General features: G+C 48.5%; 2 protein-coding genes and 1 pseudogene across 14 annotated transcripts in view; 1 reads left to right on the top strand and 2 right to left on the bottom strand.

The window, feature by feature from the left end:
• Positions 1-19,243, bottom strand: part of LOC310696923 (uncharacterized protein) — a 164,588-nt gene that overhangs the window by 5,506 nt on the left and 139,839 nt on the right. The window lies entirely within an intron of this gene.
• LOC310696983 (THO complex subunit 7 homolog) lies at positions 4,503-5,241 on the top strand (annotated as a pseudogene). Its single transcript has one exon. The product of its transcript is annotated as a THO complex subunit 7 homolog (transcript).
• Positions 5,934-19,243, bottom strand: part of CCDC120 (coiled-coil domain containing 120) — a 41,831-nt gene continuing 28,521 nt past the window's right edge. For 6 of the 12 annotated variants that reach the window (XM_083483053.1, XM_083483052.1, XM_083483048.1 and 3 more), the window contains exons 2-9: positions 16,732-16,877; positions 15,206-15,339; positions 13,678-13,791; positions 13,368-13,590; positions 12,669-12,725; positions 10,915-11,158; positions 9,701-9,805; positions 5,934-8,831 (exon numbers count right to left, since the gene is read on the bottom strand). In XM_083483053.1, coding sequence (XP_083339179.1) covers positions 8,102-8,831; positions 9,701-9,805; positions 10,915-11,158; positions 12,669-12,725; positions 13,368-13,590; positions 13,678-13,791; positions 15,206-15,339; positions 16,732-16,780 — 1,656 coding nt within the window. In that variant the 5' untranslated portion in view covers positions 16,781-16,877 and the 3' untranslated portion in view covers positions 5,934-8,101. Of the gene's footprint in view, positions 8,832-9,700; positions 9,806-10,914; positions 11,159-12,668; positions 12,726-13,367; positions 13,591-13,677; positions 13,792-15,205; positions 15,340-16,731; positions 16,878-19,206; positions 19,230-19,243 lie in introns of those variants that run through there. The other 6 variants (XM_083483049.1, XM_083483059.1, XM_083483050.1 and 3 more) reach the window with 4 other exon arrangements.

Raw genomic sequence — 19,243 nt, 5'->3', positions numbered from 1 at the left:
ATAATAATATTTATATGCTGCCCCAGCCACTTTGGGCAGCTTCCCACAAAATATTAAAAATCTCAGACATTAAAAACTTCCCTATACGGGGCTGACTTCAGATGTCTTAGGAAAGTCAGATGGTTGTTTATTTCCTTGACATCTGATGGAAGTGTATTCCATAGTGTGGGTGCCACTACCGAGAAGGCCCTGTGCCTGGTTCCCTGTAACTTCACTTCTCATAGTGAGGGAACCGCCAGAAGGCACTCGGTGCTGAATCTCCCTGTCTGGGCTGAATGATGGGGGTGGAGATGCTCCTTCGGGTATACAGGGCCAAAGCCGTTTAGAGCTTTAAAAGTCATTTTGAACTTAACAGCAGAGGCTTTCTTCATTCACCTTTTTATACCCCAGGCAGCGAACAGTATTTTCAGGACCTGCTTTCCAACACTAAACCCCACCCCACTCCTCAAATTTGTTTTACAGAGGAGAAGAAAACACATGGCACTAACCAACAAGTTGTCACAGGTTGACTATGAATGACAATGTGGGCTTAAAAACAAAAGTAGACAAATCGGAAACTGCGTCCCATCTGATGAAATTCAGTCAGCAGCTCTCCCAGGTCTGCAGGGAGTTTGTGTCAACCCTGCAGTTTCTTCGGGTCCTGCCAATTATTTCATTAGGGGCCTCCTGTCCAAAGCATGCAGTCTCTCATTTGTGGCCCTGCATCCTTGAGTTAATGGGATACAGCATTTGATAACCACAACTAAGAGCTGTTTTCCTATATTATAATTACAAACTTCCCTGCAGTATTTTCTGAGGAACTGCAATTTGTGAAAAGGTTAATTTTCTCCCAGTTGGAGCACACTTTAGGAACACTGCAGTAGAAGTTGGGTCAGGATGCATCTCTCAGCCTTGATGGCTAAATGCCTGTATGAGTGGGAACCCAATTTAACATCACAGTGCTTGAGGAGATATGAAAGGTCTGTCGCAGATGCCTTTGATGCAGCCCAGCCATCAACTGAGGAAGCAAAACGGACTTTTCTAAAGCTTAAGGCAGTTGCTACCTTAAGCATACTTATCAACATCTCTAGGACTTCCAACAAAATACAGTGGTACCTCGAATTACAAACGCTTTGGGCTACAAACTCCGCTAACATGGAAGTAGTTGCTCCGGTTTGCAAACTTTGCCCCAGGTTGAGAATGGAAATTGTGTGGCGGCAGCGGGAGGCCCCATTAGCAAAAGCGTGCCTCGGGTTAAAAATGGAGCTCCGGAACGAATTAAGTTTGTAACCTGAGGTACCACTGTAGGGCTAGTTGTGGGCATTGTGAAGTGCTCATAACTGCTGCTTTTTAATAATAATAATAATATATATTTTTTATTTATACCCCGCCCTCCCCAGCCAAGACTGGGCTCAGGGCGGCTAACAACCAATAATAAAAAAACAAGTTGATTAAAATACAATTTAAAAGAATTATTATTATTATTCTCTTTTTAACATCTACATGAAGCCGCTGGGAGAAATCATCAGGGGATTTGGTCCGGGTGTCCATCAATATGCAGATGATACCCAGCTCTACCTCTCTTTCAAATCAGAACCAGTGAAGGTCCTGTGTGAGTGCCTGGAGGCGGTTGGAGGATGGATGGCAGCTAATGGATTGAGGTTGAATCCTGATAAAACAGAAGTACAGTGGTACCTCAGGTTACATACGCTTCAGGTTACAGACTCCGCTAACCCAGAAATAGTACCTCGGGTTAAGAACTTTGCTTCAGGATGAGAACAGAAATCGTGCTCTGGCGGTGCGGCGGCAGCAGGAGGCCCCATTAGCTAAAGTGGTGCTTCAGGTTAAGAACAGTTTCAGGTTAAGAATGGACCTCCAGAACGAATTAAGTACTTAACCCGAGGTACCACTGTACTGTTCTTGGGGGGACAGGGCGGGCTGGTGTGGAGGACTCTCTGGTCTTGAATGGGGTAACTGTGTCCCTGCAGGACCAGGTATGTAGCCTGGGAGTCATTTTGGACTCACAGCTGTCCATAGAGGTGCAGGTTAATTCTGTATCCAGGGCAGCTGTTTACCAGCTCCATCTGGTACACAGGCTGAGACCCTACCTGCCCGCAGACTGTCTCGCCAGAGTGGTGCATGCTCTGGTTATCTCTTGCTTGGACTAGTGCAATGTGCTCTAAGTGGGGCTACCTTTGAAGGTGACCCGGAAACTACAACTAATCCAGAATGTGGCAGCTAGACTGGTGACTGGGAGCGGCCGCTGAGACCGCATAACACTGGTCCTGAAAGTCCTACATTGGCTCCCAGTACGTTTCCGAGCACAATTCAAAGTGTTGGTGCTGACCTTGAAAGCCCTAAATGGCCTCGGTCCTGTATACCTGAAGGAGCGTCTCCACCCCCATTGTTCTGCCCGGACACTGAGGCCCAGCTCCGAGGGCCTTCTGGCGGTTCCCTCACTGCGAGAAGCGAGGTTACAGGGAACCAGGCAGAGGGCCTTCTTGGCGCCTGCCCTGTGGAACGCCCTCCCATCAGACGTCAAAGAGATAAACAACTACCTCACATTCAGAAGACATCTGAAAGCAGCCCTGTTTAGGGAAGTTTTTAATGTGTGACATTTTAATGTATTTTTAATCTTTGTTGGAAGCCGCCCAGAGTGGCTGGGAAAACCCAGTCAGATGGCCGGGGTACAAATAATAAATTAATATTATTATTATTAAACTAATTCAGTCAAGTTTAAATTGTTATTACTCTGGCTCTTCCTAGAATTCGATATGGTATTTAAATGCAGATTTGCTATTGCAAATTGACGGCTTTGGAAACTGATCCACACATGGAACTTGATGCACAAAACAAGAAGAAAGAGAAAGGAATTGGTTTGTGTGCAGTGGCGTTTTGCTTCTACTGGAGGGAGTGGCAATTCCTCCTAATCACTGCAGCCGCCTAAAAAGTTGCTTCAGAATGCTTATGAGAAACAGCATGGGAGGCAGTGCTGGTGGGGAGGAATCGGCTGAAATTCTGTCCTGATCCCTTTCTCAAGCGAGGCGGCTCCATGGACCCCAGGCCCCTCCACAAACAAGGGAGTCCTTCTGTTGGCAGAGGAGAAACTCTAGATCCAGCCCATTCACTCAATTTCACCCAGCGCTTGGGTTTGCTAGAGTTCATCCAGTGCACATGTTCAGACAGGATGCAGCCATGAAAAAAGAAGTGTGAGTTATATTTGCATTTTTTAAAACAAGCAGCTATATACTGCAACCTATTCTGTCTAGTTTTTTTTACATTTCTGCATACTCTTGAAAATAAAGGGACGGTGCTTACCACGACACTATTTTGGATATACACTTGAATTAGTGAGTTGCTTTACTTAAAACAGTTGTTTTCGCATCTCAATCAACAGCAGTTTGCTCCAATAGTGATATTGGATGGTGAGTGCTGCCAAAGATCGGACACAAAATGTGGGCCCAGGAGGGAGGAATCGGCAAACTCTGAGGTTTGCTGAAACGCAGAAAAAGAGAGGAAAACCTTGAGGAGGTAATCCCAACAAAAAAAAGTGCAACGAGCATGCGGAATGTTTAATCAGCTGAAAAATTAATACAGAAAAGCTTGCCAGGTGGATGAGAAAGCCCTAAGGAACATTGGGACCAGCCTTGTACAAGAGCGAGTCTTGGCTCATGTAGTCTCCCATTGTCTACACTGCCTGGTCACAGCTCTCTAAGATTTGAGACCAGGAGTGATTTGCAGCCCTACCTGGAGATGCTGGGGATCAAAATCGGCAGCCTTCTGCATGCAAAACAGTTGTACCACCACTGAGCTATGGTCAGGACTGTATCTTGGTGGCCCCCCGCCAAGGGTGCAGGTGAGGAGGGGGAGCAAAATCGGCTTTAAAATATGTCCATAAATATGTCTGCAAACAAAAATATCAATTATTGCCTCTTAAGAAAAGGTTTTGAATAAAGGGTGAATTGAATGGGTGGAGGGGGTGGGGTTTGGAGGAGAGGCGGTAAAAAGACCTAATTTGTCCATGGCTAGGAGTTGCGATCTGGATGGTTCTGTCAGGGGCGCAAGATCACCTAGCTATCGTTCTGGCTATGGTCATTCCACTAGTAGAATGGCCCATTGCTGAAATGGGAGCGCTCTTGCCAAGAAGTGAGAGCACACTACAACATTTTGTTGCAGGGCCCCCTTGCAATGTGTTGAGGAAGGGCTGGAAGTGTGTGCGGCAATTTTGGCGCAGTTTTTCCTCTGCCCACTGAGTAATTACGGAGTTTTCACCACGCGTAGCAATTACAAGCGAAGGATTTACAGACTAGAGAATACTTTTGGTGTTGGTGCCGCAACCAACCTACTTTTGAGGACATCAAGAACAAGATAAGTGTGTGTGGCAGGGAGGGTAAACTAATCACACAGTCCACTGTGTGTGTGTGTGTGTGTGTGTGTGGATACATCTTATACCCCACAACATGTCCCAGAGGAAACCACAATCTCACACGAGAGCATGGCTCAAAGAAAATGGGATATTGGCTCGCTTGCTCGCCGCCATGGGCGCCATCACCGATGATGAAGTTATTTGCAAACGACTATTGATTGATGGAGATGGTGCTGGCGATGACAGACAAATTTGTTGGTGAAGAGTTTCATCAAGTGCAACTCCGGATCCCATGAAGGCGGCTACACCCAGTATCAATGCTTGCTGAGGACTCTGTCACAATGTGAATTTTCAATGGGGAAAACCTTGCTTGTATATGACATGAACCTCAGAGAAACGGAGAACTACGAAAAAATCTACAGTGATACAGAAATAGCTGCAGCACATGAGAAAATTGCAGAGTGCAAAAAGCAGATTCTTCAGGCAAAAAGAATACGAAAAAATTGCCAAGAATATGATGCTTTGGCTTAAGTACAAATCATCCGGATAGGCATGAAACACTCAAGCAGTTAGAAGCTCTGGGAAAAGAACTTCAGCATCTCTCCCATATCAAAGAAAATGTAGAAGACAAACTGGAGTCGAGGCGAAAGCAGTTCCATGTACTTCTGAGCACCGTCCATGAACTTCAGCAAACACTGGAAAATGATGAGAAGCTTTCAGAAGCAGAAGATGCCTCAGACACACCAATGCTATCTGCAGATAAACAATAGACAGACCCTGGATATAGCTCCATAGCTTGGCAGTCAGTGGATACTTTTTTCTTTTCTTTTGGTCTCCTGAGAAACTAGATTGTATTTCCATTGGAATGCATTTGACTTAATGTGTGAAATGTCTTTTTAATACAATAAATACAGTGGTGCCTCGCAAGACAAAAATAATCCGTTCCGTGAGTCTCTTCGTCTAGCTTTTTTTCGTCTTGCGAAGCAACTCTATTAGCGGCTTAGCGGCTATTAAAGGCTTAGCGGCTAAAAGGCTATTAGCGGCTTAGAAAAGGGGGGGGGACGGGGAAAAATCGGAACACTCGCAAGACGTTTTTGTCTTGCGAAGCAAGCCCATAGGGAAATTCGTCTTGCGAAGCAGCTCAAAAACGGAAAACCCTTTCGTCTAGCGGGTTTTCCGTCTTGCGAGGCATTCGTCTTGCGGGGCACCACTGTAGTTGGTATTACATTAAAAAAAAAAAAAGGGATATTGAGGGGTATGATACCTACGAACTAAAAACTTTCAAAATTCTTACATTGGTCAAGTCACTGGGGGCTAGTTGCTCCTCTTAAGCCTGTTCCCAGTCAAGGTGGATGCCTCCCTTTGCCTCTTGGCGCACAGGGGGGAAATTCTGATTGCTCTCTTAGTGACTTCATGTATAGAACCAGGAAAGAGTAGCCAATCCCGATTAATGCAGAGCAAAACAGAATCCAGAGGGCCAGGACTGGATTCCCATCTCTGCTCTCGCCTCCCGGGGCATGCTGTTTGCACCAAGAACACAAGACACTTCGACTCGGTACCTGAAGCCACCACACAACACAGCCTCGCCCGCCTTTACAATCTTTATTATAGAAACCCTTTCTCATTTCATATGCACAGTGCTCAGTTTTACATTCAGGCCCCCAATATACAATCTGTACAGCAGTGAATATGAAAAAGACACGCAAGACAAGTGACTCTGCTGCTGTGAACCTTGGTCCGTCACAGAGGGAAGTGGCGAGAGGGGTGGGGGTGGGGAGAAGAGCCCTCCTTTCTCCCTCCTTCACCCCACCCCCTCCCTTACGCCGCCCCTGTCCCCAAATATGATCTGGATTCAATGGGCAAAAACAGAGATTATTAAACAACGTGACCACTTGTTGTGCAGCTGTGAAGAGGAAAAACCATCACATTTTTAAAAAAGCTTTTAAATGAAAGCAAGGGTGTTTTTTTTCCTTCGTAACATTGCGGGGGGTGTGTGGCATGGTTGAATGGGGTTCGCGAAGGGGTCTCTGTGCCTGTGCTTTTTAGACATGGGACAGGCAGCACTGCGCATTGGGGCTGCTGTGTGGCAAACGCCCATGTTTACAGAGATCTTCCCACATGTGAAAAGTCTGCCTGCCTGTTTTCCCGTGGGAGCCACACTCGCCCGCGGACCGAGTCAAATTTCGCACTCGCAGCTGTAACCCCCGCGGTTCCCACAGCCACCATAACGGGCAGCCGTTTCAGCCGGTAGCTTCTGACACCACCCCACTTTCTACATAATTTTTTAAATTATTATGGGGCACTAAGCCTGTGGCTCTCAAAGGTCTTGTTGGGTTCCCTACTCCCTTAAGTCCCAGGCAGCAAAGCCATGGGTGATGGGCACTGTTATGCAACCACCTCTGGACAATGACGGGGGGTGGGGGGTGGAGAGAGACATGTTCCTCACCTTCGATTTGAGATGAACTGAAAGCAAGAACTCTCATTCTATAGCACCCACCCCAGTTTCACCTGCCAGGAAGCAGCTAGAGTTTTCTTTTTTAAAAAAGGAGCTTGCATTTCCCTTACCTGAAGTCCCTTTTCTGCAGAAGTCTCCCCCAAAACACCCCTTGTCAGAAGTGGGCAGGGGGGTGAACAGAAATTGCTCATGTGGTGTGGGGGGTGGGTGTAGATTATTTCCCCCTTTTCCGGACATTTTTAAAGAGAACTGAAATTCCACAGTCTGCGCTATGCAGCCTTTTGCCCACAAGAAACATCTGCACACCCCTCCACGATACATTCCAGGGTCTCGGGTTGGAAACGCCACACCCTGACCCACAGCACCAGGGCGGAAATGTTGCACCACTCCCGAGAGAACACAAGAGGATGCAACCTGCAGCAGTAAACCCTTGGGGAGGGGAGTGAGTGGCAGTGGGGTACAGTAAATACATATCCCCCCCCCAAAAAAAATCTCAAATCGGAAAAGTTTAATAATGTGTAGGAAGAACTGGAGAGACATCCCTGGTCTCCCCCCAGTTGTGTGTCCAGTGTGACATGCAACAACCCCCCTTCACACTCTCAATTTCTCTCTCTCTCACACACACACATACACACACAGATATATAGATATAGTATATAAACCCTGCCAGCAGGGAATTCCCGCCCCCCCAACATGGTGTAACACACGCACACACGAGGCACCAGCGAAGAAAAGAAAAAGAGACCAAGCTCAATTTCCCCTTGGGGGAAAAAAGCAGGGGGGTCAGACCAATGTCCCCGGGGGTGGCTGCTCTGTGGAGTCCAAGCTGTAGAGGCCAGCAGAGTCATCCATGTAAAGCAGTTCCCCAAAGGGTCTTGAGAGGGCATAGCAGGGCATCAAAAGGCGGAAGGGAGGGAGAGAGAGAAAAAGAAGAAGAAAAAAAGAATTAGGCAAGGAGGAACACAGCAAGAAGTATAGATATCTTCCTTTCATCCCATGACAGTCCACCCCAAACTCCAGCCCCCTGGCCGCTCAAAATCCTCCAGAAATGGACCAAGAGGCAGCAACAAAAGGGTGCTCCTCCACCCCCCAAACCCCCCCCCAGTAATGCACTTTTAGTGGGTGGGGAGAAACAACAACAGAAAACACAGCACAAGAATTCCCAAGCAGCTGGGGAGAAGTGCAGCATGGTGGAAGTGCCCGAAAAAAAAGAGAGAGCAGAAAGAATGACAGACAGACTCTGCGGAATTGGTGTTAGGGGGTGTGGCGTAAGGCAAGCAGGATGAACGGGGCGGATGCAGTTACCGGGGCAAATAGTGCAGTCGTGCCCCATACCTGCCATATAGCGGCTGCCCGGCATAGCTCACTGAGTGGGGCAGCCCCCCTGGCGCCCCATAGTAGCCCGTCTCGGGGTTGGCAGCAGCTGGCTCGTAGTAGCCGCGGAGCGGCTGATGGCTGGGGTGCGAGGGTCCCCGTCTCTCCAGCGCCCCCCGCTGGCTGACTCCGGCGTTGCGCAGGTACCAGTCCCGGAGTCCCTCCAGGGCCAGGGCTTTGTGGAAGTTGCGCTGAGGGGGCAGCGGGGGCCCGTAACCGACCTCCCGGGACTGGGGGGGCAACAGCGGGCCGCAGGATTTGGTGCGGGCAGCCGGGCGGGCTCGGCGCTGCAGCGGGCTCTCGGGAAAGGCCCCCCACTCCAGCTGGGGGGGCCCGTCCCGGCGTGAAAGGTGGTCGCCGCCGCCCCAGCACCTGCGTTCCAGGTAGTAGTCCAGAAGGAGGTCGTTGTAAGGGGGCCGAGGGTTGCGGCCAGAGATGGAAGGGGTCAGGGCCTCTGCACTTTTAAAAGGGGGCGCAGCGGGGAACAGGGGGTCATCCGAAGGGGCCCGCTCAATCAGGGCTTCTGAGCTGTTGCTGCGACGGGTCCGAGCGGCGAAGAGGGAGGCCCGGTCAGCGCTGGTGTCGCGGCTAGGGGGTCCGAGCTGGGAGTCGTGGCTGCCTGACCATTGCCGGGGGTGTAGAGCTGGGGCCTCGGACCTGAGACAGAGAAAGAGAGAGAGGTGTCAAGAGAAGCCATTCCAGATGTTTGTGGAACCTGTTGCAGATGTGAGGAGAAAGTCACGGGTTTGGCAGTCATGCAATAATTATTTGGGGGGAAACAGGTGTATCGCATACTCTCTGATAATTCTTCTAGGGTATCTTAAAGGAAGATGTCAGATCAGAACATTCTAATTTAGATGGGGCTTTGTTAACAGCTGCCAAAATATTGAAATGGCATACTCCAATAGTTCCAACACAACAAGAACGGCTTGATAAAATTTGTTGCCACTATGACTAAATTAACAGAAGCGGTCTGTTTAAGGCAAACATAAAGGTAGAGAAAGATCCCCCTTTATTAAATATCTGAAACGAGAACATCAACTAGAATTATTTAAAGCCTTTTCAGTGCTGCAGTTATAATAATTTACAATACAGAAACTTAAAACAATATTTAACATAACATTTTAGAATGTATTTATAGCTGTATCACATGAGGTTAAAGTTTATTTTAACGTAGAATGATTTAGATGTCAATTTGGTGACTGTTAGAATGTAGTAGGGTCTATAATTATAAAAACATCTATAAAAATGTGACTTTCTTATCTTATAATAATAATTATGATCAGTGCTTTTTTTTCTTTCTAAAAAATGTTTAGGGGTACTCTCATTTTCCTACTCATGTTGAAATACTGCCCCTCGGTGAGGCCAAACTTAAATTCACAAAATGTTTAGGGGTATGCGTATCCTTGCGCCCCCCCCGAAAAAAGCACTGATTATAATCAGCTACACTTCTCACAAATTCCACACACACCCCCACCCCACTCTGCCTCCAGCCCCTGGGGGTGGAAACCCAGCATTTTGCCTACCTGAACTGGTGGCCGCCTGTGCAAGCGCTTCTTGCCAGCACTGGGGTTGCAGGCACACTCCGGCCCTCAAAGCTGGAAGCACTCCTGGGGAGCGTGCGGCTTGGGCTGAAAACAAGCGAAGACAAAATCATTCCTAAAAGAGCCAGTCCCATTCAGCCCCTACGTACACCACTCTGTACATGTTCATGTACAATTAGCTGCAATTAGCCTCTCGCCCTGCAGCATTATTTGAGCTTTTCTGTGCATTTTGTTATTCTTGAGAAACGTAGAAAATAGGCGGAAATGACTGGCAGAATCCAAGACCAGGGAGAAGAGTCGGTGGAAGAAGATTGGAAGAAATTTAAATACTATCTACAGAAATATTGAAAAATTAAGGAATGTTAGAATGATGTTGGATAGAAATTAAGTGGTTTTCAGCTGTAATATTATAAGGGAATATGAAAAATGGATTATTATTAATAGGTAAAAATTTAATATTACAATAGCTTAAGATTAAAAATTAGGATAAACAAAGAGGGTAAGGATTTGCTGAACCAACAAACTGAACTGGAATACAAAAAAGGGAGGTGTGAGGAGGTCCGGGAAATAAGCTAATGAAAAATAAGTAATGGAAAGAATGAGTTTTTTAACCATTTTTATTTTGTATTTTCTTACTTTTTTTTGTAATACTTTGGAAATCTTAATAAATATCTTATTTTTTTAAAAAAAGAGAGAAACGTAGAAAATAACAAGATATATTTATCCAAAAGTCTTCAAACTTACACGGCCCTTTGAAAATTAGCTGATGAAGGTGAATACAACGAAACAGGGCCCTGTCCTGGTTTCTAATGCATAATTTAAGATTGCTAGGCAGGCATCATTTTTTTTTTTGTTTGTTTCTCTGTTGAAGAAACCAACCCAAACACCCTGCCATAGAAGGCCAGCACTTGGGTTACAGTCTAGCTCACTCCCTTTCCCCGTCATAGGCCAGCTTTCCATTGGCGGGGAGCTGTGTGTTTTGCACTTTTATGTGGGGCAGCATTCAAAAATGGCACCCTGCCTCTTCAGCCTGACGTTCTACAATCCCACCTCCTTTTGTTGCTCGTGTCCTTGCAATGGGCCCTTAAGGGGGGTCCCTGGGCATCAATCAGTTCAGCAGCAAACTCCCTCCTCCCTCTGGTTCACTTTGTTACTGGAGAGACACATGCAAAAGGCCCAAGGCATCTGCTAGTCACCTGGCAGGGCTGGCAACAGAGTTCCTGCGGTCCTTGCCCTCGTTGTACAGGTCCGGCTGCAAAAGCCGCCATCCTGGTCGGCGGTCGGGGCTACTGGAGATGGCACGCAGGTGATCTCGGGCCTTAGGTGGCGAAGGACGGTCAAAAAAAGTCCCCTGGTGGTTGGAGACTTTGGAGGGGTGGAAGCTGTGGGGGTCGTCTGAGGACAGAGCACAGGGCACAGAGTAGAAGCATCCACACACTCCTACCTCGGCAAAAAACAACAATAAAAAAATATGGTAGTCCAACAGTTTATGCTTTCTGAACATAAATGTGATCATCCTCAGCCTGGATATTTCAGATGCTGATGACGCCACGGTTGCAGGATTGATCCCCATAAGGGACAGCTGCATATTCCTGCATTGCAGGCGGCTGGACACAATGCAAGGGAGAAAGTTAGAAGTCCTAGCAGAAAGGGGCAGAAAGCATGCCGTTATGCAGCTGCTGCCTGCAGTCTGGAATGACACAGCCCAGGAGCAGTTTTACCATAGGATGAGGGCCCTTCAGAGGAGGACCAGGGGGTTCCTAGAGGAGGTACCAGCTCATCCGACTCAGTTCCCCCGTATGCAGCATCAACTGGGTTCTGTGCTCTCACTCAGCTGGGCGAATCGACAGCACTGCTCAATGCTGGGGCCACAACCTGCTCCTCTGTTCTCCTGGTGCCCCAACACTGTGGGGACAGTAAACAATGCTACAGGCCAATGAGTCACCCTCCTTAGATGTGCCCATTTTCAGGGCAGAAAATAAGTAACACCAACAAAGCTGTTTTGGCCACGTTACATTTGAGGGTTTCTTCGCCACCTTTGATTTGGTCTGGCAAATGTGCTATGAGAAGGATCTCTTCCCCCACCCTGACCCCTTCCACATTAGAACATGCTTCTTCCAAGAAGCTGACTCCAAAGTAGGGTTTGTTTTCAATTCATTCATTCATTAAGACGCCACCCACAAACACACCCCTTTATACTAGCAGACAGGCAGGTAAGACTTTGAGCACACTTATGAAGAGTCTCTTTGCTTCATCATCTCCGGGGCAAAAGATGAGGAACCAAGTGAGCCTGAGCCTTCAGCAGCTCTCATTTACGGTAATAATAATAATAATAATAATAATAATAATAATAATAATAATAATTTATTTATATCCCGCCCTCCCCAGGCAAAGCCAGGCTCAGAGCGGCTAACAACAGTAAAAATAGCACAATTTACATAAAATCAGTCAATTAATTGAAATACATTCTAAAATCAGTTCAGAATCAAATTAATGGCAACCATTGGGCTAGAGTTCTGTGAGGATTACCGAAGGGGGGGGGGTCAGACTGTGCCCTGGCCAAAGGCCTGGTGGAACAGCTCTGTCTTGCAGGCCCTGCGGAAAGATGTCAAGTCCCGCAGGGCCCTAGTCTCTTGTGACAGAGCGTTCCACCAGATCGGGGCCACAGCCAGAAAAGCCCTGCCTCTGGTTGAGGCAAGCCTAACCTCCCTGTGGCCAGGGACCTCCAAGATGTTTTTATTTGAAGACCGTAAGGTGCTCCGTGGAACATACCAGGAGAGGCGGTCCCGTAGGTACAAGGGTCCTAGGCCGTATAGGGCTTTAAAGGTTAAAACCAGCACCTTAAGCCTGACAAAGGCACCCCTTTAACCTCTTGTCATTTACCCAGAACCACCAACCACTCCCTCCTTAATCTAGGAAAGAAACGCAGGGGGCCGCAGACCACACTTACCATTTTCATGGCTGGCCGATTCGGAGAGGGAGCTGCTCTCTGAATGGAAAGCCTCTTCTTTTTTGTTTTGTTTTGATGAAAGAGAGATAAATCAGGGATCAATCAGAAAACAGGGTGTGATGACTAAGATACCAGAAGGATAGGGTGGGCACTGAGGAGCTTGGGTAGGAGAACGGCTACCTTCACACAAGTTCACTTCCAACACAAGAGGAGGAATCATGGTAGGAAACCCTCACATTGCCAGGAAGTGCACTCAATCTATTTGGCTACCAGGGGAAGGGACACCTTTTGGACCAAGAGTCCTTATCCCAGTGGAAAGCTGTCAAAGGGCTGCATTCCAGTAATGGTTAAGGCCACCCACAAAATATGCCCTGGAAGGTCTCCCTGCTCCCATGAAGCAGATTTTGAAGGCGTGCTTCAGATTCTGAAGGTGGAATGGAGAGGAAGGGGAAGAGGTTCCATGGCACAAACCATAGGTGGGGAACATGTGGCCCTCCCAGCGTTGCTGGACTCCCACTCCCTTCGGCTCCAGGCTGCACAGTCAGTGTTGGGAGCTGGAGTCTGGCAACACGTGAAGGACCTCTCTGGCTCCCCCACCCTGGGCACAAGCAGAAATGTTCTGCACAAGCGGTACAGCAGGGTGGAATGCACCCACAGATGGCAGGGGGACAGGGTTTAAAGGGTGGGCGAGCAACGCACCATGGCTGCCCCTCTGGGAGGGCCCTTTGCCTAGTCGCACCCGGAACTCTGCCACCTGAGCCTCCAGCTCCCGCAGGCGCTGGGCGGCGTCTGCCTGGACCTGCCTCCGGCGGCGGCGCTGCTCAGCCGTCAGATCTGGAGCCACGGTGAGGCGCCGGGCGGCCTCCGCCACTTGCTGTTGCAAAGCCAGCTCCTGAGTCAGCTCCTCCAGGGAAGGCGCTTCCTGCAAGGCAACGGGAGGATTGTCAGAGCCGCCCCTGAAACCCCCCTCTCTCCCCACCACTCGCTCTCCCCCGCCCCCTCCGCTCACCTCATTCTTGAGGGCAGTGGGAATTCGGTAGGCAACTGCCGTCCTCCGGCGCACAGGCTGGGGTCTTTCCCCTGGCTCCAGGGGGTATTCGGGAGGCAACTGTCCTGTCAGTTCCTGGCAATGGGAAGGGATGCAAGCGGCATTGTCAATACTGCCCAGGTGAGGCATCCTGGGCCAGGCTGAGACACCTGTGCATCTTCTGTGCTCAAGATTATAATTCTGCACCAAGACCAGCTGGATTTTGGTAGCTCACACAAAACCAGCCAGATCTGCATGCATTTATTTGTTCTGCAGCACACTTCCAAAAATGACCAGTTTGCAACCTCTAAAAGCTTTACTTCAATAATTTTTATTTGATTTCACAAGTGTGAAGTTATAACAATACCAAATACATTTTCATATTTTAGAGATTTCTCCAAAACTCCAGACTTCCCGCCATCCCCTCCCTGGGTCCTATATTGTCAACGTTTTCAACTGCGTAATATTTCACCGTCCGTATTTTGCATTTCTCCATATCACCCATGGTATTTGCTACATTTTGAGTGTTATTAGGATCCTGCTAGCGTTTTCATTCACTTACGGTGGTTCTCCTAAATAAACCTTCCCCGTTCTTTCTTGAAAATAAAAATAAAATAAAAGCTTTACTTCAGGGATGATGAATCTATGCCCCCCCCCTCCAACTCCTATTGCCCTTGAACACTGGACATGCTGATGAGAGTGGCTGAAGGGAGCTGGACTCCCAACAGCAACTGAAAGGCCACAGGCTCCCCATCCCCGTCCTAGATGATATGAATCCAACTTATCTAGAATAACGAAAGGTTGGATGGAATCTTGATGGTCAACTAGCCTTCTCACCCTTGCTCAACGCAGGACCTGCTTCAGAGGTCCAGACTATGGGGAGCCCGGAAAAATTAATAATTACAATTTGGATTACAATTTGGTCTTTCATTAATTTTAGTTTCTTGTTTTTAATTGGATTATGATGTGGATATGTTGATTGGTTGTTTTTATTGGAAAACCAATAAAATTGTTTTTAAAAAAGAAAAAGGAGTCCGCTTGGCAGAATTTTTTTCAAACACCCTTCACTTTATTTGGGTGGGTGGGTGGGTGGGTGGGTGTTGGTCACACAACCCGCCCCCTTTTTAGGGAAAAAAGAAAGAAACTGTGCTCCTGCCACTGCTAAGGGTGACCTCCTTCCCCAAGACACCACTGGATCGCTGTTCATCTCCTGGGTTCCTCTGCCCCAATTTCTCTACCCACAAATAGGGAGGAAAATGTCAAGAGGTCTCTACTTTTTACATCTCCTCGGATTTCACCCTTTGCTCCCCAGCAAACACAGACCAGGAATTTGCCCTCTTGAAATGGAGATTCTCGAGAATTTACCGTCTTGACGGGACACAGGCTGCTTTCTACACCCAGGGACGGTTTCAACTTTCCACGCTGCCGGAACTGTCTTGGCTAGTCCTAGAGGCAGCGCCAGCCCCTCGCCCGCCCACATCAAGCCGTGCTCCGGCCAACGGGTACTCACAGCCTCCTGAAGGCAAATGCGGCGTAGCTCCTTAAGGCGCAGGCTGAGAACTTGCTGGAGCGACCGCTGCTTCTCCAGCAGCTCTTGCACCCGCTCCAGCCGGATCCGCGGACAGAGGTCCCGCTGCAAAGCCTCTGCGGAGGAAAGAGCGGAGCAGATGATTAAAGCGGGGGGTGGATCCTTTTCTAGCCTGAGGGCCACAGTCCCTTGTGGGCAATGTTCTGAGGGCCACATGCCAGGGGTGGGTGGGGCCAGAGGCAGAAGCTAGCAGAGAAGCAAACTCAAATTTCATCTTTTTTTCCAAGATAATCTTTATTGATTTTATAACTACATACTATGCATACACAGGGATGTGGGTGGCGATGTGGGTTAAACCACAGAGCCTAGGGCTTGCCGATCAGAAGGTCAGCAGTTCGAATCCCCATGACAGGGTGAGCTCCCGTTGCTCAGTCCCTGCTCCTGCCAACCTAGCAGTTCGAAAGCACGTCAAAGTGCAAGTAGATAAATACTTCGGCGGGAAGGTAAACGGCGTTTCCGTGCGCTGCTCTGGTTCGCCAGAAGCGGCTTAGTCATGCTGGCCACATGACCTGGAAACTGTACACTGGCTCCCTTGGCCAATAAAGCGAGATGAGCGCCGCAACCCCAGAGTTGTCCAAGACTGGACCTAATGGTCAGGGGTCCCTTTACCTTTTTACTATGCATATACACATTACTTTACATTTACATTTACTCCTAAGAGTTGACTTCCCTCCTTCCTTCTTCTGGCTTTTTAATCTCTACGTTTTTCACATTTCCATTCTACTGATTTCACTATTTCACCTTATCCTATATATAACATAAATTTTCTCCATTCTTTTTGAAATGTTCCATCGCCCTGTTGTCGAATTTCCCCCGTTAATTTGGCTATTTCCGCATATTCCATGACCTTGTACTGCCACTCTTCTGGAATATGCAGAAATAGCCAAATTAATGGGGGAAATTCGACAACAGGGCGATGGAACATTTCAAATTTCATCTTTGTATGGTAGGCGAGTTTCTACACCCACACACGTACACAAAACACACCCTCCCTGTTTGTCAAGAGGCAGGGTCAGAGTTCAAGGGACACACTTGGGGTGCAAAGCAGCGTGAGAGGTGAGGCCTGGGGAGAGGGGATGTGGCGGAGAGAGAGTTTCAAGGGCCCCATAAAGGGGTCTGCAGGGCAACATTGAGCCCCCAGGTCCGTGTTTCCCCACACCTGAATAAAAGGGTCAGTGAAGGTTTGAAATCCATGGCAAGTCCCAGATTTAACTCTCACAGAAACATACATTTCATACAATCTTTGTATATTTGTAATACGTATGTATTAATGTTGAATTATTTTAATAATAAAATACTTAAATAAAAATTTTTTTTAAAAAAAGATTTAACTCTCACAGGGTGCAGAAATGGGAGGACAAGGTGATCAGCCAGGGAGGAAGGAGAAAAATTGTGGGGTGTTTTTTTTTTGGGGGGGGGGGTCATCAGATGTATCAGTAGGAAGGTACCTGAAGAGCTGTAGCTGGATGAGTTGATGAGTTGCCCCTTCACCTCCATGTCTGGAAGATTGGTTTGTCTCCTGCTTCCGAGGGACGGGAATCACTTTGATCCAAGACCCATCTGGAACTCCCGGATGGGGGGCCTCAGCTGGTTACTGCCATAGGGAGACAAGAAGAGAGTAAGGAGCGGGTGTGACTCTGCAGATGCAAGCAGCTGAGTCATCTATGGAGGGCAGGATGCTACAGGAGAGGGATGGGAAAAAAGAGAGATAGGATCTGCCTGAATAGGCAATATCACAAGGAGAAGGCAAGATGGTAGAGAAGCATCTCAGACTACGGAGAGCTGAGGAGCACAGGCAGAGTGCACATCTATTCAGGGTTAGGAAAGCTGGGCACAGAGGAGGTTCCGGAAAGCCACTCTCCTTCCCTCAGCTGCCACTCCACAGGTAGCCCTTGAACGAGGCTGGCATTTCCAGGTTCTTCCATGGCACACAGCCAATGGTCAGAGCAGGGCTGGGTAAGTTCTTTACCCCCCATCTCCGACATGGGGCACAGCGGGGCTTATATGGTATTGGAAAGGGAGGCAGAGCAACGTGGGATGAAGTGTCCCAAGAATGGCATTTTGCCCAAGCATCGCTAGCCCCACAAGTGTGCTGGAATCAAGGCTGCACTAAAGAAGGAAAGAGGAAATGTTTCCTTATTATCTGAAGGAGCGTCTCCATCCCCATCGTTCTGCCTGGACACTGAGGTCCAGCGCCGAGGGCCTTCTGGTGGTTCCCTCATTGCGAGAAGCCAAGTTACAGGGAACCAGGCAGAGGGCCTTCTCGGTGGTGGCGCCTGCCCTGTGGAACGCCCTCCCACCAGATGTCAAAGAGAACAACAACTACCAGACTTTTAGAAGACATCTGAAGGCAGCTCTGTTTAGGGAAGCTTTTAATGTTTGATGTATTATGGTATTTTAATATTTTGTTGGAAGCCGCCCAGAGTGGCTGGGGAAGCCCAGCCAGATGGGCGGCGGTATAAATAAATTATTATTATTATTAATCTCTCCAGGTCTTTCTTCAGGAACTCTTCCATGTACCTGAAGTGCAAGCCATGACAGCCATTGCAGATCCACCCGATGGGCAGGTCTCAGAAGGGAGACTACGATTGGCTGTGGGATCCCAGCCTTTCTCTTACATCAGGGCTGTGTTTACCTGTGGTGCTCCAGATGTTTTTGGACTACAACTCCCATCACCCCTGACTACTGGTTTTTGGACTACAACTCCCATCACCCCTGACTACTGGTCATGCTGGCATTCTCGCCATGAGGAGTGGGAGGGCTTCTTGCAGAAGAGACTCCTGTCTCAGAGGATGCTCAGCTTCAACAGGTCACTCAACCTACTTCATGGTGACTAGGGGCTCCAGCGAGTACAGACTGAACCACCTCAACCTGGCCGTTCCTGGACCACATTCTGGGGCTTGTTGGAACCATAGCCCAGCAGCCAGGGATGATGGGAGTTGTAGTACAACAGCATTTGGATGGCCAAAGGCTCCCTTCCCATCCCTGTTCAGGGGCAGTATTTTGGCCAATTTTGAGTTGCTGAGGTTAAGTCAGTAATTGTGGGGGTTATCATGGATTAGGAACAAACATTAGGATCTGCTAGGGTCAGACCACCTAGTCCAGCAGTCTGCGGCCAGATAAATGGTCCAGGAAACCATGTGAAGATAAACACCACCACCGCCATCTTGCTTGCCCCTCGGCATCTAATAATCACAGGCATATTGCCTCTTGAATATGGACACTGCATTTAGCAATTACATTTCCCTGCTGTAGCTTCACTCTAATTGGCTAGACAAGCTTTTAAAAGCTATGGTTTGCCTGTCTCATGCCCCCGCAATAGTGCTCTCCACTGAAAGAAGCGTTTTACGTGTATTACGTTGATTGGTATAATTCAGGGTTTCCTTGACAGAGAACGAGACCCAGTTATTAGAGAGGGAGAGAAACCCGAACCTCTCCCTCGTACCTGAGGCTGGCTCAAAGCCAGAGCTCTGGGTGGGGGTAGAAGCTGAAGTGCCCCCACCCCCAGCTCCCCTCCCCTCTGCCCTGCTCGCCACTCAACTCATATGTCCACAGACATCCACGGTGGGAAGTCTGGGGGCAGCGAGACAGCTGGCCAGCTCTCCACATTTCTGGGCCCGGGCCAAAGCCCACAGCTGCTTCCCTGCGAGACCAGATCAAGGCCGAGCCCAGCTGAGTGTCCAGAGAACAGCCAGGAAGCCTCCCCGAGTTACGTAACTAATCCCAGTCGCAGCAGAGACCAGAACTGCTCTCGGCATGAATCACACCGAGAACGACATTCGCATCAGGTACAAGGGCCGCAGAAAGCGTTCTCCGCATGCCCTGTGGAGCGTAGACGCACCTTGCGCCAAAGATTCTTCTTCCTTGTGCCACAACACTTAATGCATTCATCACTCCCCCCCACCCCCAATTCTCTTTCTCACAGCATTGCCAAATGTGAATCCACAGAGCCGAAATTCA

The sequence above is a fragment of the Podarcis liolepis genome, assembly GCF_965112155.1.
Source record: "Podarcis liolepis genome assembly, chromosome: 17".
Taxonomy (NCBI): Eukaryota; Metazoa; Chordata; class Lepidosauria; order Squamata; family Lacertidae; genus Podarcis; species Podarcis liolepis.
Note: the sequence above shows the minus strand (reverse complement) of the source record. Positions and strands in the feature narration are given on the sequence as shown.